We start from the raw sequence: 27,584 nt of genomic DNA, 5'->3' as shown, positions 1-27,584 counted from the left end.
GTTTCCGCTGATGGGTGAGTACCGAACCAGAGGACACAGCTTAAGAATACGGGGTAGACCATTTAGGACCGAGATGAGGAGAAACTTCTTCACCCAGAGAGTGGTGGGTGTGTGGAATGCTCTGCCCCAGAGGGCAGTGGAGGCCCAGTCTCTGGATTCATTTAAGAAAGAGCTGGATAGAACTCTCAAGGATAGTGGAATCAAGGGTTATGGAGATAAGGCAGGAACAGGATACTGATTAAGGATGATCAGCCATGATCATATTGAATGATGGAGCAGGCTCGAAGGGCAGAATGGACTACTCCTGCACCTATTGTCTATTGTCTGAAGAAATTAGGGATAGGAGGGGATTTGTAGTTGGGGAGAAGTATTTCGTCAGTATGTTTAAAAACGTCTGAACAGCAAAGCATTAGATATCTGAATTTCTGTAGCCTTTCTGGTGTTTGAGTATTACAGTTGGAGCAGGTGAGGGTAAGAAATTGGGCTAGATTTAAGAAAGCTCCCCATGCTGGTCATGGAAATATATTAAGCATGTGATGGCGTCTGCTCATCTTCAAATTGATGGATGTGTGAAAATGCAGGAATTCAAGCCACATTTTAAGTTCCTTGTTTGTACCTTTAGCAATGATGAACATAAACAATGTATCTGTATTGTTGATATCTAGTTAACGATGTCAGAATGTTTCCACTGTAGGCATTTGGATAGTAATTGACTGCAATGAAGAAACCAGCTGTTTACGAAAAGAAATGTATTGGGACAACATTTATTTGGACGACTCCTCCAGGTTCAGCCACACAATTGTACTGGAGAACAATTTAACTCCACTTAAAACTCTGTTTTGCATTTTATGGCTGCTGTCAGAATTGCTGACTATTTCTAGCATTTTTTAAATTTTGTTTTCTGAATCAACAGTTTTATTCTTTTAATGTCACTGTTAGTAACAAAGGCACCTGATACATTTATGAAAATGGACTGATCCCAGAAATTCTGATGGGATAAGGGGCACTGGGAGTATTGGGCTGCTACTACTACTACATTGCTTATAGAGTAGATGGTCCAATAGTATCTAAAGGAAACTCAGTCCCTCTGTGTATAAAATGGTGGCTGTGACAGAAAGGAACATGAATAATTACATAAATGTAATTGTGTGAATAACATCAGTAAAGAATTGGATTTGATTATTTTTCAAAATCATGCAAAAGTATTGTTTATGTTGTACTTCATGTTACTACTAAAATCTGTACTAAAGATTCACTGCAGATTGTTCTTCTAGTTGGTTAGAAGGAAATCAATTACCTTAAGAACTGAAATTACATAATGCAATTATTGTATAACATTTAGCTTTTGATAACTATGAATGCAAAACTCGAGGGTTTAGTATGTCTGGTATTTAAGAAATACCAGACATACTAAACTCTTGAAATTACAGTATTAGAATCAAACACTTTGTGATGCAAATATTTGTTTTAATTTCAGGTGACTTGTGTGTGAAATTTATGACAATAAGTTTTCTTAACTTTTGTGCACTTAAAGTGATCCATGAACAACAGCACTATATTTAAATTATTTTAATTCTACAGGAGGACAGCAAACAGGCCCAGTTTCTAGCCTTGGCTGTGGTGTATTTCATTTCTGTATTGATGGTGTCAAAATATAGGGAAATTCTAGAACCTCAGAAGGACAGAAAACTGTCTCGTAGTCAGTCTGTCAGAAGCACTGAGAATACAGATGGGACTACATCAACCACAGGTTGGATTTATTAATACATCTTGTTGTATACTTTTATATTGTTACAATGTGTGTCCTTGTTTACCATTGTTTCTGTTCCTTATGTAATCATGAGGGGCATGGATAGGGTAAACAGACAAGGTCTTTTCCCTGGGGGGGGGGGGGAGTCCAGACCTAGAGAGCATAGGTTTAGGGTGAGAGGAGAAAAATATAAAAGAGACCTAAGGGGCAACTTTTTCACGCAGAGGGTAGTGCATGTGTGGAATGCCAGAGGAAGTGGTAGAGACTGGTATAATTGCAACATTTTAAAAGGCATCTGGATGGCTATATGAATATGAAGGGTTTGGAGGGATATGGGCCGGGTCCTGGCAGATGGGACTAGATTGGGTTGGGATATCTGGTCAGCATGGATGGGGTGGGCTGAATAAAGGGTCTGTTTCTGTGATGTACATCTCTCTGACTCTGTGACTCTAAATGCTACTTTAAGGGAAATTACAGTGAATTATAGATTCCCATAGGGTTTGATGCTAAAGCCAGAGGTAAATTTTCACACAGAGGGTAGTGTGTATATGGAATGAGCTGCCAGAGGAAGTGGTTGAGACGAGTGCAATTGCAGCATTTAAAAGGCATTTGGACAGGTATATGGATCGGAAAGGTTTAGAGGGATATGGGCCAAGAAGAGGCAAATGAGACTTGTTCAGTTTAGGTAACCACTTTGGACCGATTGGTCTGTTTTCATGCTGTATGACTCTATGACATTCCTTTGGAGCTCTTCTGGCCCAGAAGAACTAACATACATGTTACAGTACTATACCATATGTACAGTTGGTTCTGCTACAATGTACATTTCTTCAATGCGAATTGGCTGTAATGCAATTGAATTTAGAACATTATTTGTAAATGCGAACTTTCATTACCTATGTTGGGTATAATGTGATTCTGGTCCTATTAGTTTAAATGGTGCTGCTATTGTGTGATTTTCTTAACATGGGATTGCACAGGAATGGAACTATCGCATTCTATCAGAACAGACTGTAGCACTGTGCCTTCCTAGCTGAAATGAATTACAATATAAAATAAATCACTGACTGTTAGATAAATTTACATCCAGTTGAAAAATTTAACCCGGGATTAAGAACACAGCATTACTCAATTTGTTACTGAAGTTGCAGCCCTGAACCAACGGTATTCAGTGATTCACCAATGCTAATTAATATCAACATGTGTAGCATTATTTATACAATCATGTGCATTATAATTACTGGGGTTCCCATTCTGCTGTAGAAATATTTAGTTGACAATGTACCAAAAATAACTGATTTTTTGATCCCATGTGGGATATCTTCATTGATCCTTCTGAATGAACCCTGAGCAATTTTAATTTCTGGATCTAAATTGAGTTTATATGTACTGTTTCTGCCCAAAACCAGCAGGAATAATATTAAAACCAGAATTCAGCCTGGGTCTTTGACATTAACCTGCATGTGTGTATCTAATGATGAGTAAATTAAGATCAGGAGTTGCTGTCAGAATCATCTGATGTCAAGACTTACATGGGTAAAATGATGACACACTGTGTAAAACTGGAGCTATCAGTTTAAATCAAAGAAATAGGCTCTATCCCCTTACTGCCTCTCCACCTCCCCCCACCCCCCCCCACCCCCAAATAAAAAAAGTGCAACTGAAATACTATTAACAGGTCTACATTAAATAAGCATTACCTGTTGTTATGACACATGGACAGCAGTCCAAACCAAATTAGCCTCCTTAATCATGGATTTGCAACACAGTAAAATTAAAACATTCAGTGACACTCCAAATCACAAAATTGTTTCTGAACAGACTTTGCAAATAATAGATATTAGGCATCCGTAAGAATGAAGCAGAGAAGTATATTGATAGAATTTCCATGCTACTGGACATACAGCTGAAGATATGACTGCCAATATTGGGTTAATTAAATTGGGTGGAGGGAAGGTGCGAAAGGTAAATTTAAATGAGTGCAGAGATTTTGGAAAGTTGAGGCAGGAGGAAATTTTAGACACAGAAGCTAGGCCATGACTGAATACAAAAACAGGGATAGTTTGAAAGCCGATATGGAATCCACGTAGGCTAGCTCATGTGGTAATAGAGGAACATCACTTCATGTAAGATAATACACAGGCAGCAGAAGTTTGGATTATCTAATTTTTAAAGAGTGTAGAATGAGTGTGATCAACCAGGATTACATTGGAATAGTCAAGTTAGAGTAATGGAAACGTGAATAAGAGTTTCAGCAGCAATTGAATTGAGGTGACGTTGACCGATTTTACAGAGTTAGAGATAGGCAGTGGTAATGATGTCATGAATGAGAGATCAGAAACTCAGTTGGGTATCAACAGTCATCACCAGGATGTTAACCACTCATTTTGCAGTGCTTGTCTGCTGGAGACTGGGGTTGGGTAGTGGTTGTGTGGTCAAAATCAAAGTCATGTTGAATTTAAAAAAAAGAAAATGCTGGATCAGGCAGATTCTGATATAGTGTCTTTTTTAAAAAAAAACCTTTAAATTAAAATATTGGTTGAAACATTAATTTCCAAATCATATATAATATATTATGTAATAAACTATTTGTGTTATGTAGCAAATCATCACCATATTTAAGTTGATTTTTAAAATCTGTTTCTCTGCTGATGTACAGAAGGTTCATCAGCCACAGCTGTTCCAATGGCAAGTGATGCCCCACATGCTCCAATTCGAAGAGACTCTGGTATCGGAGAAGACCAGGCTTTAAGTTCATTCACTGAGTTGGCAGCTGGGAATGAGACAATGTCTGAGATTGTCAGTACTGGTCCGGATGCAATGAGTGAACTATTGTCAACCCTTTCCTCAGAGGTGAAAAAATCACAGTCACAGGAAAGTAAAGATGAAATTGGAAGTGATTCTGAAAGCAAGACTACATGTTCTATACCATCTGGGTCCCAAAGCAAAAATGTCAATGTGAAGGAAATCCTACGAAGTCTGGTGAACACACCTGCAGATAGCCTTGAAGCAGATATGACATTAATAGGGCCAACCTTTTTAGGAGTTATTGGAGATGCAGCAGGAGAATCATCTGTACAATTTCGTTCTTTTGACAGGTAAATATACAGATTTCCCACTTCTTATATCTTAATTTTTCACTGAAGATAAATTTATATTCCTGACTACATTTTTGCTTATTGTGCATGCGCAAACGGTTTTAAGGATCCTGATCTTGGCAGTGTCATTGTAGTGTAGTGGTATTTGATTCATGTCTTTCAATAGTGGTTTAATGTATTCCAGTTTTTCCACTTTGTGCACACCGGGTTGATTAGTGCAACCAGACCAATCTGCACTGTAAATGAAGGAAGAAAGAAACAAGAGCACAAGGATACTTCAGCTCACCTGCACATTGTCCTATTCAAATTTGGGGTCAAAAGTGACTGGCAACAACTTTATTTTGCATTGTGCCCAGTACTTTCATTCACAGTGTACTCCTGTCTCAAACTGAGCTGCAATTCGTTATCTCTGTTTACCACACAGCACTCCCCAAACACCCTCCCATAAGCCTTGTACAGGAATAATGAAAACATAGAAGGATTGGAGCAGCCCACAGTGAGGTACATTACAAAAGTAATAGAGAGGATTTAAAAGTCAGGTGAATTGCAGGGTCAGGTGAATTGGCCATGCTAAATTGCACGTAGTGTTAGGTAACGGGTAAATGTAGGGGTATGGGTGGGTTTCGCTTCGGCGGGTCGGTGTGGACTTGTTGGGCCGAAGGGCCTGTTTCCACACTGTAATGTAATCTAAATCTATGTAATCTAAATCTAAATCTAAGTCAATTTCAATCTATTAGATGAATGAATAAAATGTTATCTCTCCTAGTTTTTTTATGAGTAATACCATAGGACAAAAATCTGTACATGTGATTAAGCATCACAGTCTACTTTCTTACAGGTGCAGAATGTTTAAAATGTTGTATACATCTCAGCAGAAGGCTAAAACTGATAGGCTTACTTCAATTTTCAGAGTTCCTTGATCAAGTAACTAAACTGTGAAAGATACGTACATTTTTTGTTTAACAATAAGATTTGTAACCGTAATGCGATGGAGGACTTCTAGATTTTTGGACAAACTAAGAGAATCCGTGAATGCCCTCCTTAAAGAAGAGAATTTTAAGCAGAGAATTAATATATGTATTTAAATTTATGAAGGGCCTTGGTGGAGTAAAGAAAAGTCTCTATTTTTAAAAGAAAATCTAGATAATTGGCAAAAAGTGTTGCAGGGAATTGAATTTTTTTATGCAGTGTGCTACTTGAAAGTGCATTACTTGAGAGAGTAGTGGAAGGGCGCTGAGTACTAAATTGTAATAATGAATTGGGTATATCATTGAAGAAATAGTCACAGGGCAGTGGTCAGTTTGGGACTAATTGGATAACCAGTGAGCATACTGGACCAAATAAACTACTACTACTTTAACATTTTGTTTCTGTGATGAATTGATCTGTAATGCAGTGGTTAAGGTCCAAATTAGATCACCAATCTTTACGTAGGTAGTATGCTCCAGATGAATTTTAGTCGCTCATGCACCATTTGACCTGAGTGCAATACATTGCTTCTGCTGAACAGCTAAGACACTCAATATTTGAATTGATATGTCTGCACCAATATCTTGTTGAGCTGCCTCACAGGGCCAGGGAACTGGGTTCAATTCCACCCTCAGGCAACTGTTTGTGTGGAGTTTGCACATTTTCCCTGTGTCAGCATGGGTTTCCTCTGGGTGCTCTGGTTTTCTCCTTTGGTCCAAAAATGTGCAGGCTAGGAGGATTAGCCAAGGTTACGAGGATTAATGATGGGAAATGTAGGGGTGGGATGCTCTTTGGACGGTTGGTGTGGACTCAATGGGCTGAATGTCCTGTTTGCACACTGCAGGGATTCATTGATTCTTCCTGCAAAATAGGAATGCTGTAGAATATGCAAAAGTTATTTTGCAATTGCTCACCCTGATAATTAAGTGTGATAGTGTGGGTTTAAGTTTGCATCATAATGTAATTTTGTATGATGAATTACTGTAGTAACAAGTTATGATAAAATAATAGTGTTAAAACTTCTTTTGAGATTTTCTTGAGGATTACATTTTGGTTTTCAGGGGTTTGTAAAGGATACTACATAATGAGAGACTTGGTGCTTGGCAACAGTCAGGAAATTACCAGTTAAGTTCAGTGATAGGATCATGGTCTACAGAGAAATAGGAAGAAATGTCAGAAGTTTTCCGTGGAGCATCAGAGGCTGAGGGGTGACTTTATCGAGGTTTATAAAATCATGACTGGCATGGATAGGATAAATAGACCAACTCTTTTCCCTGGGGTGGGCGAGTCCAGAACTAGAGGGCAGAGGTTTAGGGTGAGGGGAAAGATATAAAAGAGACTTAAGGGGCAAAGTTTTAACAAAGAGGGTGGTGCATGTATTGAATGAGCTGCCAGAGGAAGTGGTGGAGGCTCATACAATTGCACCATTTAAAAGGCATCTGGATGGGTATATAAATAGGAAGGGTTTAGAGGGATATGGGCTGGGTGCTGGCAAATGGGACTAGATTAGATTGGGATATCTGGTCGGCATGGATGGGTTGGGCTGAAGGGTCTGTTTCTGTGCTGTGTACATCTCTATGACTCTAAATATTTTCCTTCTTTGCTTCATATGCTCCGTCTCAGTCTCATTTTTCTCCCCCTGCGCCCACTTCCACCATCCTCGTTTCCAAGTACTAATATAATGAAAACTTAAGGCCTGGAGATCTGAGTTTTTCTGAATCAACTGGACTCCCACCATTGTCTACAGTGGAGTCGCAGGTAGATAGGATAGTGACAAACACATTTGGTATGCTTTCCTTTTGTTTTGTATAGGAGTTGGGAGGTCATTTTGTGGATGTACAGAACATTGGTTAGGCCACTTTTATGTACAATTCTGGTCTCCCTCCTATAGGAAGGATGTTGTGAGACTTGAAAAGGGTTCAGAAAAGATTTATAAGGATGTTGCTAGGATTGGAGGGTTTGAGCTAGAGGGAGAGGCTGAATGAGCTGGGACTGTCTTTATCAATTAATGGTCGGGCCCTGGGAGTGTTGCTGAATAAAGAAACCTAGGGGTGCAGGTACATAGTTCCTTGAGAGTGGAGTCGCAGGTAGACAGGGTTGTGAAGAAAGTATTTGGTATGGTTGCTTTCATTGGTCAGTGCACGGAGTATAGGAATTGGGTTGTGGCTGTTCAGGACATTGGTGAAGCCGCTTTTGGAATGTTGTATATAGTTCTAGTCGCCCTCCTATAGGAAGGAAGTTGTTGAACTTGAGAAGGTGCAAAAGAGATTTACAAGGATCTTGCTGCGACTCGAGGTTTTGAGTTATGCAGAGAGGTCTTTTTTCCCTGGGGCATCAGAAGCTGAGGGGTGACCTTCTAGAGGTTTAGAAATCATGAGGAGCATAGATAGGGTACATAATCTTTTTCCTAGAGTGCAGGAGTCCAAAATTAGAGGCATAGGTTTAAGGTGAGAGGGTAAGAGGAGAATGATTTAAAAAGGACCTGAAGGGTAACTTTTTCATGCAGGGTGGTGCATGTCTGGATTGAGCTGCCAGAGGAAGTGGAGGCAGGTACAATTACAACATTTTAAAAGGCATTTGGATAGCCAGATGAATAATAAGTGTTTCGAGGTATACGGGCCAAATGCTGGCAAATGCACTTGGATCCGATTAGGATATCTGATACAGCTTGGACGAGTTGGACTGAAGGATCTGTTTCCATGCTGTATGACTCCATGACTAAGTGTGTCCCAGATGGTCTAATAATGGTGCCCCAGTCCTGTACAGATTTTTTTTGTTTCTCAGACCTAAGTTTAATGAAAACTTGTCTCCTTGTGTGTAAAGTGTTCAAATATTCAGCAGGAAAAAAGTAATTGCAGAATATTCTAGACTTAGATGTAATCACAATATTATTTGGGATTTCACACCGTCTAATTAATAGGGACGATATCTTCTAATTTTTTGCAAATAATTATTTGCATGAATCACTTATTCCAGAGTAATTATCGGTTTATAATTTGATTGACTAAAATCTCTTGAAACATTTTATTGGTGGTTATGAGCCACTTTTCCAAAAGCCCATTGCTAAAAGACTCAACAACTTTACTCCTGCTAAGGAAACATAATGATAATCTAACTGGGTAAACTACAGATCAATTGAGTTTACAAAATAGACAAAGCTCTTGTGTGCAAGGGCACAGTATTTTCCCCTGCCGTACCTATTTTTGATTTTAAAGGACTGTATTTTGGTTTTTGAGGCTCCTTTCATGTTTTTGTTGCTCATTTATTAGGTGATGCAATCTGAGTGACAACAACTTTGGTGTTTGTGTTGACACACTTGGATTTGCCAGAAGCAGAATTGGAATAATTCACCAATATCCTCAATTATTAGCTCTCCAATGAACTTATTAAGGCTTATTATATTATTACTTGGAAACTTGCATTCTGTCCAAATTAGACTGAACCATGTACAGCTTGAATTTTTATTTGTATTTTTATATTGGGTATGTTAAAATTTGAAGTTTAGTTTCATTTTTGAGTACTAAGAATAGTGATGCATTTTCTGGCAAGTTGTTTATGTTAAGTGAGGCTTTTAATAAAAACAAAACTCGCAAGAAGGTCAGTGAGTGGCTGTTTTCTTTGAGGAAAGCAGATCACTTAGAGAGGAGAAGTTCTATATCATCTGTAGTGCAGTTTAGCAGTCTCCCAAGTGATCATGGCTGAAGAAAATAAGTCCTGATTGAGTGGAAGTTAGGAAGGGAAAAAAGTCTAGAAGCATAAGGTTTTCACATATCAGAGAAACCATCTTATAACACACCTGTTAACTGCATGGGTTTAAAAATAAGTGTTCAGGAGTAAGTGGGGTAAATTTGCAGTTTGTTGTCAGATCTCATGAGGATGCATTAACTAAAGAAAATCAACATTTGGCATTTATTGTTAATGGAATAGAATGTAAGAGCAGTCCTTTACTTGAGGAGGGATGTAGTTGTATTGGAGTAAATTCAGAGGAGGCTCACAAGATTGACTCCAGAGATTGATTTATGAAGAAAGATTGAGCATTTTAGATCCATATTTTCTGGAGTTTAGAAGAATGAGAGTGGGTCAAATTGGAATATACATGATGTTAAAGGTTTTGCCAAAAATACGTGTAGAAGGGATGTTTTCTCATGTGGGGCAATCTAGAGCAAGAGGTCATAGTTTTAGGATAAGAGATAGCAAGTTTAAAACTGAAAAGGGGAGGAATTGCTTCTCTGAAAGGATCATGAGTCTATGGAATTCACTATCCCCAAAGTACAAAGTATTTCCCTATGCTTATACTCTATTCCAATTGCAATTAATGCCAATTATTGATTTTCTTTAGTTACCAAAACTTCATGAGACCTTGACAACAAATTGTTGACTTAGTCCACTTTCTCCTTAACATGTGTTCTTTAAACTCCTTCATTTAACAGATGTATTGTAAGGTTTTTTTCTCTGATACCTGAAAATCTTCTGTTTCTGGACTTTTTATTCTTACTAACTTCTAGTCAACTCAGGGCTTACTTTCTTCAGCCGTGACTGTTTTGGAGACTGCTAAACTGCACTGCAAATAATATATTAAGTAAACTTAAGGAGGGAATGAACAGACTTTTAATTAGTAATGGGTTTGAAGTGATTGTAGAAGCTCTGTGGAGTTATTTTAGGGTTGAAGTGTTATGGAGAGTGGGTATGAAGGAAGAGTTGAGGCTGAGCTGAGATAAGCCAGGATCATATTAAATGGAAGAGCAGGCTTGAGGGGTTGAATTGCCGACTCCTGCTCTTAGTTTTTATGTTCTATAGTAGCATTTAGTGAATGCAGAAGTTTGATGGAAATAAGCCATGTCTAACAGCAGTGCCTACTGAACAAGGAACTTCAAAAGTGCAAGTGGGGTGACCCTTCATAGGGTTGAGAGGTAAGACTGTTGTTGAGGATAAAACGGAATTTTCATTTCTGATATTTGTAACAAGACCTTTGAAGATAGCATTTTACTTGATGCAAAATAGTTTTTTTTCTCTTTTTTGTGTAAAAAGCTTTGATATTCCTTTGCTAAAAGTACTTTAGCAGTCCCAAACCTGGCTTGAGAGGCCATAATTTTATTCTGGAATTTGAATTGTCAGTATCTCCAGTTAATATCATAATTCATAAGGAAGATATTACTGTCCAAGATATGATAATATTAAAATTGGCGCTGCAGGTGCAGATTAACAAGCAAAGTTCTTTTAAAAGTAACTGCATCCAACATATGTGGAAAAGAAACCCAAAACACACCTTTTGCAAACTGATGAGGTCAGACCTAATGCATTTCTATTGTATATGCACATAGCAAGAACATTTTAGCTATGCAGTTACTACATTTTTAAAAAAATGCATCTCCAGTTTAAATGACACATAATAGCATCCACTACATTTTTCTCCATGTAGTATTGTAAAGACCTTAACATTTTTCCTGCATTTTTGAATGTGGACTGAAATGGGAAAAGGACAGATTTGGAAGCCAGCGATTATGGGAAGGATTGCTGCATCTTTTGGAAAGAAAGTTACCTGACACTATTGGTAGTGATTTTTACACTAGTGTTTGTTCAAACAGTGGGGGAAATCTCATTAGAGATGAGCTGGAGTTGACGGATGTGTACAATTGGAGATTTGGCCAGAAACACACTGCCAATTGATCAGGGGAATTGTGACCAGTTGTTCATGACAAAGGCCTTCTGTGTACCAGTAACTGTGATTGTCTCCCTGGTAGCTGAACAATGTGTTGGTGTGAATGCTTGAGCAGAAGCAACTGAACTTCCAAAAAATGAAGGGGCTGCACTTTCTCTGCTGCTTTAAAAAAAATATTCTGGCCTGAAAAAATCCAGTTTATTTCCCTCCTCAGTTGCTGTGCTTGTGGCTTTTAACCAATCTGTCACCCAGTTCCTCTTACAAGTAAGTAAAAATACGTGGAAATGGTAAAGGGTCAACTCCGTGAACCCTGTGAACATTGACCATTGAGCTGACTTCCCAGTTTTGCCCTTCATTCATGACATCTTTTTTGTTTGTGTGTGTGTACAGGAAATTTTGTAAAACGACTTAGAGTTTTAACTTGTAGAATTACATGTGCTTTCAACCTGAGTCTAAAAGGTAGAGAAATTGGGTAAAAGTTTTTTTAACTTGTGTGAATACTTTGGGATTAATGGGTCTTGATTTCCAGTGCACTATCACAGTGAGACATAGCAGCCCTGAATTCATGCAACCTTAAACTCGAAATTCCACAATCCTTTGCAATGTCAATGTTACTTAAGTGATTTCAAGTTTTTCTTGGCTTCCAGTTAGCCTTATTTTTTTGACAGCATTTATTAAAAAATAATTCTCCACGTTTTGGCTGTCATCATTTCCCCTGTTTCTCTTGTGGCCTATTCTTTGCTTCATCACTTTTACAGCCTCCATTTCCTCTGCACTCCTTTTTCAACTGCAACCCCAAAACCCCAAGCAAAGGAAAACGTTTGGAGCCTTCTCTTCCTCTGCTATTGCAGCCTTCTCCTTTTCTCGCTTCTACTCATCTTGTGGCCTTCTCCGCCTCAACCCCCTTCCCATTTCTCTTGCAGTCTTTTAAGTCTAGCTGACTTGTGGTCCTCTGCTCCCAGCACCCATCTTGCAGCCCTCTCCTTTCCTCATCCCTGTCTTGTGGCCCTCTCCTATCTCGAAACCTCCTGCAGACTCCTCCTCACCCCTAAACCTTGTACAGTGTCACCTTCCCTGGCACACCCACCACCACCACCACCTCCACCTCTTTCGACCCATTCACCGCTCCAAGGACTCTGCAGGATACCCCACCCCTTGTAGACTCCGTAAAGGCATTTTAAGTGGCCCATGGCAAAAGCTACTGTCCCCACACTTGCCTACAAAAAGTGGCTTCATCTTTTCCAGGGACTGTTACCATTCATTGTCCGAACTACTTGCTGCTCCTCTAATCATGGGTTGTTTCTCTTCTGTATTTGTTGATAGCTGATGAAACTGAGAGTGCAGGAGAGATCCAGCGCGTACCAACTTCAACAATTCTACTTACAGGAATGGTTTTTCCTTGATTGGTTGCCCCTTGTTTGAATTTGCTGAGGTGTTTGGTGGTTTTCAGAGGCAGATTCGTCTGCTACCGCCACCCCATGAATTTTAGATCTGACCATGCTCAACGTCAATTTTCATTTGTGCTAAGGGTTACTAAGTGACAGATATTTCACCTAGAGATGGGATTAGTAACAGTTTAGTGGCTTGCTCCAGCAATCTTACAAAGATTACAACTCTGGTAGCCTCAACATGTTGGCATCACAAACCTAAAGAAAATACTGTATATACTCGTGTGAAAGCTGATATTAGGTAAAAGTCAACCCCTTAATTTTGGCCAAAAAATCTTGTCTTTTCTCGTGTAAAAGTTGACCGTACTATATTGCATTATAAACCTCTTACAAAGGAAACTGCATGTCTCCATTAACCCACTTAAATGGAATTGCATTAGTTCATTCATACTGGTAACTCTACTCATCACTGTTTGTTTACTATATTGTGTCTCCATTCATTCTTAACTCTACTTAGCCCACTTGGTTTACTACAGCACAGTTTGATTCATTCATTCAGACTGGTATGAAGTCTATTGGTCCTTATCTCGCTTTGTTCACTATACATCCAAAAGTTAATATTGTTAAAAGGTTAATCATTTTAATTGTGCCATTATATCTGAATAAAAATGAGATATATTAGCAACATATTTCTTTCATTCTTTGACAAATTTGTTAATGTTGTTGAGGTACAGTACAAATGAGAGTAAATGAGAGTAAATGGGAGGGAAATGGAAGAATTGAGTGGGAAAGTTCAAGACAGTTACATATTCAGAATTTAATAAATGTTTCATTTTAAGTGTGCTATTATACCAGGCCATGACAATGTTGAACAGTGTGATTTTGCAGGATTTCAATGAATCTTTGACATGTTAAATTTTCGTGCCAGTATGTATAAATAAAATTTCCCACCAGTAATTCATTCTTGTTTCTCTTGTTTTTATCTGGGAATTTCCTTTACTGTAATTCATTGTGTTTTTCTTCTTTACTCGAGATTAGCTGACCGATCAAGTCAACTTCTGCTAATAATACAGTATTTCAAACTGCAGCATGAATTTCAGTCCCTCAAAGCTAGTGCCCGTGTAATAGTCAACCCTACAAATTGAACCTTTAAATAGTCTAAAAAATTTGACTTTTACATGAATATTGACGGTAATGGTTTGATTTCCATCACCCTTGTATTCCCTATTATTCACAAGTAAGGAATTAAAGTAATATTTTAAACAAACATTCCTACATGCCCTTGAAATACCACTACCTCATACTGCTTCAAAATTAACGGAACACATGGCCCTTGCATTCTTCATTCAGTAAAATTTGTTTGGATTCAGTATTATCTTCCTCAGTTCTCTATCATGTCACTGCCTCTTTGCTTTTAGAAGTTTGCTGCATAATTATACTTTGGATCACACACGAAGAACCTATCAGCTGTTTCTTGGGTGCTTCTGGAATTCATTCTCTCATTCCTTTTTTTTCTTTTTTGTCTTCTGCTTAAAGAGAAAAAACAGATCTGCTGAAGGTGCTTTTTATCCTTATTTTGTCTGTCATGGAACCTTCTGCTTTATTGATGATTCTTTGCAGTATCTGGACTGTTTGGAAATCTGGCAATCATTGAGTCTTCTATTTTTTATGTCACTGTAGAATATCTCATTCATTCCATGACAGCTGAATGAAAAGACAGGTTTTCCAAGATTTTTTCAATGCCCTGTTCATCTGGTCCAGTGTCACCTTTCTCTGAGAATCAAGCACTAGTTAAAAGTTGTTGTCTGGCAATATGAGACACGTTAGTACAGTCCAATTCTTTTGCACTCTTCTACAGATCCAGCCACCTACAACTTGAAATTCAAAGATGTTAACACAATCTGTTTCAGTCTTTGAAAGTGACCATTCCTCGTAAGTATTTAAGCCTATGGGTTTCATCCAGAAGTGTTAATAGTAGGTTCAAATCTATATTGCTATTCTAACTGATAGACATTGATCACAAATCATTATTTCTGATTCTACTTCTTGAAGGAAGTGAGAATAACGAAGGCATATGTTGTGTTCTCTTTGGGTAGACTCCTAACTCATGCCTACTTATCCACTTTGTGCTTCTACTGATTGCATATTTCAGACTCTAAGAAAATTGGAGGATAATCGTACCCCAACTGTTTACTGCCATTGTTCACAATAGCTGTTCAGAATCGTAGAATTCCTCCAGTGCAGACAGAAGCAGTTGACCATTCAGTTTGTACCGACCTCTGAACAGCATTCCACTCCATCCCTGTAACCTTGCATTAACCATAGTTGAGCCTGCACATCCTCTGAAGAGCATCCCACGTAGAACCAGACCCCTTCCCCTACCCTAACCTTGTAAACCTATATTTCTCATGGCTAATCTACCTAGCCTGCAAATCCCCAGATGCTATGGGCAATTCGGTATGGCCAATCCATCTACCCTGTACATCTTTGAACTGTGGGAAGAAACCACAGCACCCAACGGAAACCCGTGCAGATGCAGGGAGAACGTGCAAACACACAGTCATCCAAAGCCAGAATTGAACTCTGGTCCATGGCTCTGAGAAGCAGCAGTCCTAACCACTGTGCTACCATGTCGCCCGTTCAGACTTTAATGTCTGAAAACATTTTCCTTAGTTTAAGTTTTACTTTTAGATAATCATGTATTACCATGATTTACTTCAAAAAGCCAGTAGTAAAGCGTAAAATGTTTACCTATATATATGCTTTTACTAATAGATAGCATTGCAAATGCAAATCTCCTAATTCAAGCATCACCGTTTGGGTCTGTTATATCTAGAAGCAGAATTGTCTCCCCAGTTAGTGTCCAGCACCTAAACACAAAAGCAAAATTAATATATAATTGACATCTTATTCTCGACCAAGTGTTTTGTGGTGCAGTTATGATGATCCTACCTCTGGGTAAGAAAATCCAGGTTCAAGTCCTGCTCCGTAATGTAAGCAAGGTTGATTTAAAAATAAGTTCTTTGCTTCTTTGTAGCTAAATCAACAATGGCATTTACCTCCTGATGGTGGGTATGCTGAGCAATGCAACCCAAAATAAACAAAAATAACGACATACAGATGCCAAAAATCCAAAATAAAAGAGAACCAGGTAGCATCTGCAGATAGGAGGACATAGGTAGAGTTAGTATTTCAGGTCAATAACCTTTCATCATATTGATCTGTCTCTACCAGAGTTTGAGAGCAAGAGAGAAAGTAAGAAAGAGTTCAAACTCTTCTTCACTATTGGTAACTGTTGGTGATAAATAAAATTGGTTTAGAATGTGAAGAGGCTTGTGTTCAATATCTTTATAATTGAATAGCATGCATAAGTCAGGTTCACAGATGGAAACCTATTTGGGTGGCTACCTGGGTGAAAGCATTTCTGAGAATTGATGAGTGTCTTCATGAGAGAGTGTGCAAGAAAATTGGCAGTGTGGGTTGAGGTAGGGAAAATAAATGACGACATGGGTAGAGGCATGCTAATGGTTCCGTTATATCGGTGAGTCTTTAAAGAATGTAGACCAAATAGGAAAGGTGGAGTATGTGCTCAAATTCTGGGCTAGCTTTGTTTAAGTCCTTAAGAGAACATTTTGAATCTAGTAAATACCAATACCAAATTAATTGTTTCTGGTTTTATGATCAAGTAGGTTATCTTTTTAATTATTGATCACCTTTGGAAAATAATCTCTTATTGCATATAGACCTATCTTTACGGCGCTTTGAATTACAGATTTCTTTAATTGGAGATGGAGAAATTGTTAACAGTTCATAGAGGATTAGGCTGAATGTGCTTGCAAAAAACTTTCCATGCACAGAGATAAAATTTGAAATCTGACTTAGATTTAATTCATTGTTTAGCAGCAAAAGCATTAATTGTTAAATCCGCAAGTTAATGTCTGTTTGGGCAAGACACATTATTAAATGGCGACTTCATTCAGTAACCTGACAGTACAATATCAGTTGGAATTTCAAGACATCTCTCTGATCCTGCATTTATCTAAGGAATTTCTTGTCAGAAATCCAAACTCTCCTCATATCTTAAGGATTATCAACATCTACTGCCAGCCATAGCTGGAAAACATGCAGTAACAGCTCAGTGAGTGTTGCCTGCAAAATCTCTTATTTTTTGTAGCCTTTTAAACAAGGTACATGTTGGTTCAATCCCACGCCAAAACTCTTTGTTATCTGATGTGGAGATGAACATCATTGGTGAATAGGTGCTGGGTATGTGATGTTATCTTGATGGAGCCTTGTGTCTTGTCTGGTCTTTCTGTCAAGTGCTAAGTTTGTACCCAGCCACCCATGTTCTGGAAAAGACCGGATGCAATTATCCAAATTGCATATTTAGAAGAGTTAGTATGTTTTCCCCATACAACACATGTTTAATCTAAAAGATGAGTTAGCTTCAAGCTTGTAAGAGTTCTTTAGAAAATTGTTGCTTTGATTAGCAAATAAAGTTTTCAGCTAAAAATTTAATTTGCTATCTCAACTACAACAATTTGTTATTATTAGAGGTACAGCAAAGGAATTCAAATAAAAGTTTAATCTTTCACAGTAATATATTTAACTGTAGCCAACAAATTAGTGTTATTCATTTTTGGCTTTTGGAAAAGAGCACAGATTATAATATGTGCCTCAAAAGTTGAGTACTTAGGTTAATGGTTCCTTAGGATTTGTTTACGTCTGAATTTATAATGTTATAATTCCAATAGCTAGCAACCTGCCTGCAAAATCCAATTTTTCTTTTTTGTATGAAATCAATATTATGAAAAGCAGTAAAATGACCTGTATCCAGCAATTTCTGTACAGCATGTGGTACAAAAACAGTCATGACAGATTATCTGCCTCATTTGTCATTGTGCCAGACCAGGAGACTGAATGGAGAGAGGCTGGGCAGATGAGTTAAGGGTACACTGCTATAATCATTTCAATATAAAAATAATTTCAGAACCAAAAGAGGTAAAATTTATTTTTTAGAAAATTACGTGCATTTAAGGCTTCTTAAATGGGTATTTGATGTATTTGAAGTGATTTTGGAAAAAAATTATGAACAACTTTTCTTAAATGATTCTCAATTATTTGCTACCCAAATACAATTTTCCAAGATCATTCATTTTCATAGCTATTGGAGTATGTGACCTCAAATTCTCAAAAACTCAAAATTTGATTCCATTGCCTAGATGAGATGAAGCATTGTAATCTACACTTGATAAAATTCTCATTGGAAATGTTCTGTTTTTGAAGTACATAGCGTAATGTACCTTTTAGTTGAGGGTGTTTGTTGAAATTATGCAGTTTGGAATGCCTGTATAGTTTCCATATCCTCCTTGCATACAGGTTAAGTATTGGGATAACAAACTTAAACTATTTAAAATTTTCAACGTTGCTGATAAGAGGGTAGCTTCTACAGTAAAGTCTAATTCTTTGTCTTTGAAATATTGTTATCAGGAGTGTGGTTTTTTTGGAACAGTAACTATTCCAACTTGTGATATTTCATACGTGGAATTTCTTATTGACTCGTGTATTCTCCCCAGATTAAATTTGCACAGCATCAATTTTTCAAGCATAACCAGTATATAAGTTAGCTATTGCCCTAAATATTTGGCTATTCATAATTTTGCATCAATTTTAGTTAATTCATCGATGGGTAATAATTGGAGAAATCAATATAATACATGGAAAAGGTTTGAATTTGATCGTTTACATGCAGATTTAATTTTACGATGCAGTATAGCTGCAGTTGCTGTTTAATTTTAAATGCGTATATAAAGAATACTGTAAAATGTTGCAATTAAATTTATTAATATTACTTGAACTCTTCACTAAGAGTCTCTGAGAGTAGTGCGATCTTAATTTTGCACTGTTCATGTAAACCAAACACATTGCAGTTAGGCAGGATATGGTGATGGCCATTACTTGAATTCATACTTATGGAATTCACTGAGAAATACGACCCCACAAATGTATTTGTAGTTACCTTTTGGGGAATCATTTTGTGCCAGCCACCACAATTGTTGAAATGAATGTCATAGTGGGATTTTGTAATTATATTTACCTAAGTACAGATCATATAAATTTATGTATTGGTTTAAATTCTGTCTGGATTTACAGTTAACACCTATTAATTAACAATGTGCATTAATGTGGCAGTCAGAAATTTATCAACTTTAAGTTTACTCAATAATCTGGATTTCTGTCTCAATAAATACACTGCCTTTATTTTCTTACTCATCTGTGAAGTAGCAGAATGGAAATGCCCTGGCGCTTCTACTCAGTTGAGTTGTTTTTTAGTACGTTTCCCCCAATGCAACCAACACACAGAATGGCAGAATTTTAAGTACATTGTTTAATGCAGTTTGAAGCTCTGCGATCTTTTGATGGTCCTGTTTCTCAACTAAATGCTGTGCAGTGTCCAAACACAGCATCAATTTCCAAATGTCCACTGATAACGCCAGACTTTCCTTCACTTCCACCTTCCTTGAACCCTCCACTGTCTCTAAATTGCGCTACTGATTGTCCTGTATTCACAGAAGTTCTCCTGTAAGTAGTTGAGAGAATAAAGGCTATTTATTTTGGATCCTGTCACAATGCCTCTTCCCTAATCACCGATTCAATCAATTTCAATTTCTGGGATCAAAAGGGACCACATTTGGGATAGAAATCAAAACAAGGTGAGCAATTGCCTGCTGTACAACTCATCAGCTGAGTTAAATATGAACAGCATCTAGCATTAGCACGCAGTTGGGAAAAAAAAATCCCAAATCCTCGGGGAGGATCATTACACTGAGTGGATGGAGAATGGACTGTCAATCAGACTGATGAGAAGACAGTTACAGCTTTTGAAACATACCTGTGGCACACGGTCCTTTGAAAGGTTGTGAGGAGACGCTGGACGGACAGAGGCTCTTTTCAATGAAACGTAGGAGTTTGAAGAGTGACCATGTGGAGGTTTATATGATTGTGGGATGTGTGGCCAAGGTGAATGGGAGGTGTCTTTTCCCTGGGGTGGAGGATTGCAAGATCGCAGGCATATTTTTAATGTGTGAGGATAAAGATTTGGAGAAGCCATGAAGAGCAATTTTTAACCAAGGGGAGTTATTGCTGTGTGGAGCGCATTTCATGGGGGGGGGGAAAGAGGTGATGTTTAAAAGACAAGTGGATAAATGCATGAATAAGAACTGTTTGAAGGGATATGGACAAAGTGCAGTTAGGTGTGACTAGTTTAATTTGGGATTATGGTTGGCATGGATTAGTTGGTCTGAAGGGTCTGTTCCTATGCTGTCTGACTCCATTCCCCTCCCTGGCAGTTGTCTGAGGCTGGATTAAATTTGGGAAGGTGATGGCCTCGTGGTATTATAACTAGACTATGAATCCAGAGGCCTAGGAATTAATTTTTAAAAAAAGATTTCGTTGTTGCATTTGAATCCAAGGTGAGCCTTCAACCCTGCATTTGCTCTATCATTAAGACTGTTCTTTTCCACATCTGTAACATCATTGGAGTCCTCTTGCCTTAGCTGATATGCTCATCTATCCCAATTAAGCAATGCATTGATTTATCACTTGTTATTCAGTTCCCTCTGTGGTCTCAACAGTATCTCTAAGACTTCCTTCAGAGTTATAATCTCTGTGCTTCCTGACTTAAAACCTCCAACATTCATGTGTAGATCATCAGTACACTAAAAACAGTAAGGAATACAGCACCCACCCCTGCAGTATACCATTAGACACAGAATTCCAGTCATAAAAATAATCTTTCGATCATCACCCTCTGTCTCCTTCCACAAAGCAAGTTTGCCATTGCCCTGGAGCCTATGGGCTGTTACTTTTCTGACCAGTCTTCCATGTGACACCTTGTCAAAAGTCTTACTCAAGTTCCCCGCATTCACTGTACTCCCTTCATTCAGGCACATAGTCACCTCTTCAACAAACACAACCAAACCTGTCAGACATCTTTCTGTGGGAAATGCATGCTGGCTATTCTTTATTAATTCTTGCTTCAAATTGAAATTAATTCTGTCCCTCAGAATTTTATCCCCACCGCCAATATTAGACTTGCTGACCTGTGATTCCTTGGCTTATCACCAGCACCTTTCTTGAATAATGGTGCCATATCACTTGTCACCACTCTTAGGAAAAAAACTTCCTTATTTCTGTCTTAAGTGGGTGACTCCTTAGGTTGAGATTATGTGCTCTTGTCCTAGACTGTTCTACAAGGGAAAACAATCTCTGTACATCTACACTGTTAAGCCCCCAAGAGTCGTGTTTCAATAAGGTCTCCTCTTAGTCTTCTAAACGCTGAGGAGCATAAACCCATCTACTTCGTTTAGTATATCTTTTCTTCGATCACTGTTTCGATCACTTCAACCATTCACTGTTTTCCAAGTTTGACTAGTACCTTGCATAGTTTTAGCAGGACCTCCCTAATTTTACACTTCATTACCTTTGAAATAAATGCCAATATTCTGTTTGTTTTCCTAATTGTCTGCTGAATTTGGACCTTTGCTTTTTGTGATTCATGCATTCGGACCCAGAAATCACTTTGCTGTAGTTTTCTGCAGTCTTTCCCATTGTACGTAATATTCTCAAACTCTATTCTTCATGCCAAAGTGCAAAACCTCACATTTTCTAACAATATGTAGCACCTGCCAAGTTTTTGCCAACTTATTTAATCCATCTATATTTCTGCGTGGACACCTAGTGTCATCTTCAGTACTTGCACCCCTCCCTATTATTACCTGGTGGTTCATCTGTTTCAACACAGGCAGTTCCTGGATTACAAACAGGTTCTGTTCTGGAGTCTGTTCGTAAGTCAGTTTGTATACGAGATGGAATACATTACAGGGTGATATAAAATTGCTGTTTGTAAGTCAAATCTTTAAAATTACACTCCCTGTATGGGATCACATGTTAGTTGGATGCTGATAAATCAGGGACTCTCTGTAATGTCCTTTAGGAAGGAAACTGTTGTCCTGACATGGTCTCACTTACAAATGACTCCAGATCCATAGCAGTATGGTTGACTGGTAACTGCCCTCTGAAATGGTTGGCCAGCCATTCAATTGTGTCAACCGCTAGAGAGGGAAAAAAGGAAATTGTACAGGCCAACTGGCATTGACCAAGTTGTTAGAAATGACAACAGCAAATGCAGGCTTGGGGGTAGTGCCAAGTTTGGAGAGCTGTCTCTCATACCAGTTGAACGATAGTCTAACCTAGTTGCACACTCAGAATCAGAAGTGGTGATGTAGTGGTTTAGAGTCAGGAACTGTCCTAGGAATGTTCAGCATTTGACTCTGGACCTCATGAAGTCTTGTGTAAGATCAAACAAGTGCACGGACATCTCTCGCTGATTTCTCACCTCGGGTCATGAATCTGTACTCTTCCATATTGGACACCACTTGGAGGAAGCACTGACATTGACAAAGACACAGAATGTACTCTGGGTGGAATGTTTTAATGTCCTCCATCAGGAGCGGCTTAGCAGCAGCAGCACCACCACCACTGACAGAGCTGGTTGAGCCCGAAAGGATGTAGCTGCTAGACTGGGCCTGTGGAAGGTGATGAAGGAGACAACAAAGTAAATACATACTTGACATGATCCTTACCAGTTTGCCTGCTGCAGATGCTTCTGTTCATGACAGTGTAGTAAGAGTGACCAATGCACAGTCCTTGTGGAGGCCAAGCTCCAAATTTATATCAAGAATATCTTGCATCGTGTCATGTGACATGATCACTATGCTAAATGGACTGTGCCATTGCCATCAAGCCAGTGGAATAACGAGTTGAATGAAGAGTGCAGATAGACATGTTGGTAACAGCACCCAAAATTCAGGTGTCAACCAGGTGAAGCACACCCAGAAGATCAGATCAGATCTAAGGTCTGCAGTCCTTCCATATTGAATTGTGAATGTTGTTGGGCAATTCAAGAACTCATAACAGGAGATGGTCCATATCTCAATCCTCATTAATGGGCGCATCAAGCATATCAATGCAAAAGATTAAACTGAGTCATTTGTAACTGTCTTTAGCCGGAAGTGATGAGAGGATGATCGATCTCAGCTTTCTGGAGAGGTCCCCATACATCAGATGTCAATCATCAGCTAATTGGATATCATATAAATAAACTGTTAGAAGCCAACATTCTGGAAGTTTAAGGGAAGGAGTTGGCTTAGTGGTATTAACTCTGGCCTATTAATGCAGAGAGCTGAACCCAGGTCTAGGGACCTGGGTTCAAACCTACCATTGTGGGTGGTGGCATTTGAAATTCAGTAAAAGAAAAAAAAATAGACGTAGGAGTCTCATTGATGATCATGAAGCTTGTTAATTGTTGGAAAGTACCATTTGTCTCACCAACATCCATGAGGGAAGGAAGTCTGCCATCCTTATCTGGTCTGGCTTACGTGTGACTCTAGACTCAGCAATGTGTGCCCTGTAGGCAATAAATGCTGCCCCAGTCAGCAACGTACACATCCTGTGAATAGGTAAAAATAAAAGTTACCATTGACCAGAAACTGAACTGTACTAATTTTATAAGTGTGGGTCTACAAGGGCAGGTCAAAGGTTAGCAACCTTGCAGCAAATTGCTCACAACTTGACTTTCTGAAGCCTGTCCACCATCTGCAAGGCGCAAATCCAAGAGTGAGATGGAATTCTTCCCACTTGCCTGGATGAGTGTAGCTGCAGCAACAGTTAACGAGCTTGATACTATCTAGAACAAAACAACCAGCCAGCTTGATTGGCACCACATCCACAAACATCCACTTTCTCCTTTACTAACACTCAGTAGCAGCAGTGTACCATCTACAAGATGTGCTGCAGCAATTCGCCAAAACTCCTTAAGCAGCACCTTTCAAACCACTCTTTTCTACATCAAGAGCAGCAGATAAATAGAACATACCCATCTGCAAGTTGCCTCTTTAAATGACTCACCATCCAGACTTGAAAATATATCACTGCTCCTCTCTGTTGCTGGGTCAAAATCCTGGAACCCCCTAATGGTGTTGTCGGTGTACCTGAACAAATAGACTGCAAGAAGACAGCTCACTACCAACACTTCAAAGACAATTAGAGATAAGCAATAAATCCTGGCCCAGCCAGCAAAAATAAGACTGCATGATTGAAAGAAAAAAAGCTATTATGTGTCATCTATAAACTTGGAGTTTGTATATTTGCTTCCAGCATCCAAATCATTAATTTATATTGTAAATAGTAACTCCAGCACGGAGTTCTCTGGCATTGTATTGTTACGGGTTGTCATCCTGAAAATGTCCCCTTTATTCTTGGAATAGTTAGCCAATCCTCTATCCCTGCTAGTATAATGCTGTCAACACAATGGCGTCTTACTACTTGGACTCAAGTGTACTACTTTATCAAAAGTCTTCTGGAAATCCAAATATATTTCATGCACTGGTTCTCCTTTATCTATACTGCTTGTTACTTTCTCAAGCAACTGAAATAATATTTCAGGGTTTGCTTCTGCAGTCACAATTCCAGCTCTCTTTTGCTGTGATAAGGTTGTTTTGTGTAATGTGACGATGCTGTGGCTTAAGAGGTGTATTTTGTCCTGGTTTCTTTTAGAGAGAGATTGAATGAGAGGAGTCGAGCAGTCTGTGGTAATGTAAACAGCTTGTGAGGCCTTGGGTTTTTTTAAAGTTGGAATGGGTGTGGCCAGCTCTCACTGACCTGGATTTCAAGTGTTTTTTCAATGCTTCAAGTATTTGCTGTTGGGGTCTCAACAGAGTTGGAAGCTGCAGTACATGCCTCCTGGCTACTGAGTTTTCTCGATGTTTTTCACCTGTGTTGCTGGAGTTACCTATGAGCCAAATCTATTTTCTAAATTTTGCCAAGGGTGTGTTTATGGAATCTTACTAAATGGGAACAGTCAATTAGTAATAGTTACTGTATCTGTTATCCTGTTAAGGTTTCTAATAGTATTAAGTTATTCAAAGTTCTTTCTTTGGTTGTATTTTAACTATGTATTGGCTTAACATCAAGTAGTTTCACCAATCAAATTGATTCGAGAACTCAGCACTTTATGTTTGCCTTTGAAATAAGAAAAAGTTAGGGTCTAGGCTACTTTCTTAAAATATTTTGATGATGTCCAGTTGGTCCATAGTAATCCATGTTTTTTTTTGTTAGGTTTACCAATTGTAGGTGAGATTCATCACCAACATGTGAAAATTCCCATAAAATTATCAATCAAAGTAAGGCCTTTACATACCTGAGTGGATTGACTAGTTTTCATATCTTTGAAAAGATATAAATTTCTTTCCAAATTTGTGTTGTTTATTCCACATTGATCTATATTTTACCACCATAGTGATAGGTGATAGAAGCTCTTACAAAATCTTTTTTACTGCTGACAATTTAACACTGTTCAGTTTTTGCCTTTTTATCAGCTTTTTTAATCTTGTGGGATGTGGTCATTGCTGGCAAGGCCAGTATTTGTCTTTGGCGTCCCTTTGTTGGTTTCTAAAATATTCCCATTGCTTAAATTTATCATAATTCTTTGAAATGAACATAGAACATAGAACATAGAACAATACAGCACAGAACAGGCCCTTCGGCCCACGATGTTGTGCCGAACTTCTAACCTAGATTAAGTACCCATCCATGTACCTATCCAAATGCCGCTTAAAGGTCGCCAATGATTCCGACTCTACCACACCCACGGGCAGCGCATTCCATGCCCCCACCACTCTCTGGGTAAAGAACCCACCCCTGACATCTCCCCTATACCTTCCACCCTTCACCTTAAATTTATGTCCCCTTGTAACACTCTGTTGTACCCGGGGAAAAAGTTTCTGACTGTCTACTCTATCTATTCCTCTGATCATCTTATAAACCTCTATCAAGTCACCCCTCATCCTTCGCCGTTCCAACGAGAAAAGGCCGAGAACTCTCAACCTATCCTCGTACGACCTATTCTCCATTCCAGGCAACATCCTGGTAAATCTTCTCTGCAAAGCAGAGAAATGACATCCAGTGAGAGTGAGTAGACTGTTGTTGGGATGAGGTGAAGGAGCCTCTTGGCAAAACCACATCGTCTCCAACCTCATCCGTGTTGGCAGATGTCGTTGGTGATGGTGGGGAGGGCTAATGGAGGGGGGGGTGAAGAGGAGGAACTCAAGCGGCTGCTGCCTGCACCTGTCTTCAAAGGGACCACTTTCAAGAAGAGGTGGTGAGCTTTGCACCCAAGAGAGCATCACGAGGAGAGATCAGGGGCTTGTCCACACTTCCACCCACTTCCCCCTTGGCTCAAAGCTGAAGGCACTTGCTGAGATGCAAGTCCCTCAGTGCTGCCAGACTTCAAAATTCCTTTGGAGCTGCTTCTTGGGAGCTTTTTCTGACAGTCAAGTTCCCACCTCAAATCATGCTCTCGTCTGTGCTCAGCAGAAACCAGTTTCCAAGACGGGACCAGTTATCCGCATCAAGTGCAAACACTTACCTGTTCTACCTCAGGAAGGTTGACTTCAACTGTGCCACGTAGTGTTGTGCTGGAAAAGCACAGCCAGTCAGGCAGCAGCCGAGGAGCAGGAGAGTCGATGTTTTGAGCATAAGCTCTTCACCGTGAATGTGATGAAAGGCTTATGCTTGAAACGTCGACTCTCCTGCTCCTCGGATGCTGCCTGACCACAGTACCACACCTTTCCAGCACCACACTTTTTGATTATCCCTATTCCCTTTTTTGAACAGGGGCACAACATTCGCTACTCTCCAGTCCCCTGGTACCACCCCCGTTGCCAGTGAAGACGAGAAGATCATTGCCAACGGTACTGCAATTTCCTCTCTTGCTTCCCACATAATCCGAGGATATATCCCGTCAGGCCCGGGGGACTTGTCTATCCTCAAGTTGTTCAAAATGTCCAACACATCTTCCTTCCTAACAGGTATCTCTTCTAGCTTGCCAGTCCATTTCACACTCTCCTCTTCTACAATACGGTCCCTCTCGTTCGTAAATACTGCAAGTCTCATCTTTTAATCGAATCCTATCCCAAACCACCTGAAGAAACCACAAACAGACCTTCCTTGCCAAGTTATTTTTCAATTTTTTTAAACACTTTTAATTGGTACTTTAAATATTTCAAACTTTGTTTACCACCATTCTATCTATCCAACCAATATTAGCGAAATTTCCCCTAATGAATATGTAATTGACTTAAAGATTTTTTTGTATATTTGAGTGAGCTGATTTCAAAGTTTTTGAGATTCAGTTGTATTGTAATCACTGATTCCCAGTGGATCTTTTACTGTGATATCAGTTGATACTAGATCTACAATAGCTTTTATCACTAAGTGGTTTTACAACATATTGCTTTCAGAAGCTTACAAAAGCATTTTCCAAACTTATTTTCCAGAATACCTTTGATAATTATTTTGTTTAGTGTTCTCTCCAAGCACATAACTCCTCTTGGGAGTCTGTAAAGTATTCTCACTGTATTTTCTGATCTTGCTATTTCTATTCTCCACCCACACTAATTCTATTTCTTGACTTTTTTAAGCCAAGATCCTTTTCTACTAATATCATCCTTTATTCTCAATCCATGGACTGGAATACGATTAAAAATGGGCTACCTGTTCTTCTTTTCCAATCCTCCTATCTATTGAAAATTTTGCTTACCCTAGTTCCCAACCTTGGTTACCTTGTAGCTATGTTTTTGTAATGGCACTTAGATGTAAAT

The 27,584-nt window shown here is 38.9% G+C and overlaps 1 protein-coding gene across 2 annotated transcripts in view; it reads left to right on the top strand.

Annotated features, from left to right (window-relative positions):
* lrba (LPS responsive beige-like anchor protein) overlaps nt 1-27,584 on the top strand; it is an 875,634-nt gene that overhangs the window by 195,812 nt on the left and 652,238 nt on the right. For both annotated transcript variants that reach the window (XM_043699606.1, XM_043699616.1), the window contains exons 28-29: nt 1,582-1,750; nt 4,410-4,848. In XM_043699606.1, coding sequence (XP_043555541.1) covers nt 1,582-1,750; nt 4,410-4,848 — 608 coding nt within the window. The remainder of the gene's footprint in view (nt 1-1,581; nt 1,751-4,409; nt 4,849-27,584) is intronic.

This window comes from Chiloscyllium plagiosum, chromosome 1 (genome assembly GCF_004010195.1).
Source record: "Chiloscyllium plagiosum isolate BGI_BamShark_2017 chromosome 1, ASM401019v2, whole genome shotgun sequence".
Classification (NCBI taxonomy): Eukaryota; Metazoa; Chordata; class Chondrichthyes; order Orectolobiformes; family Hemiscylliidae; genus Chiloscyllium; species Chiloscyllium plagiosum.
This window is presented reverse-complemented; position numbering and strand designations above follow the sequence as displayed.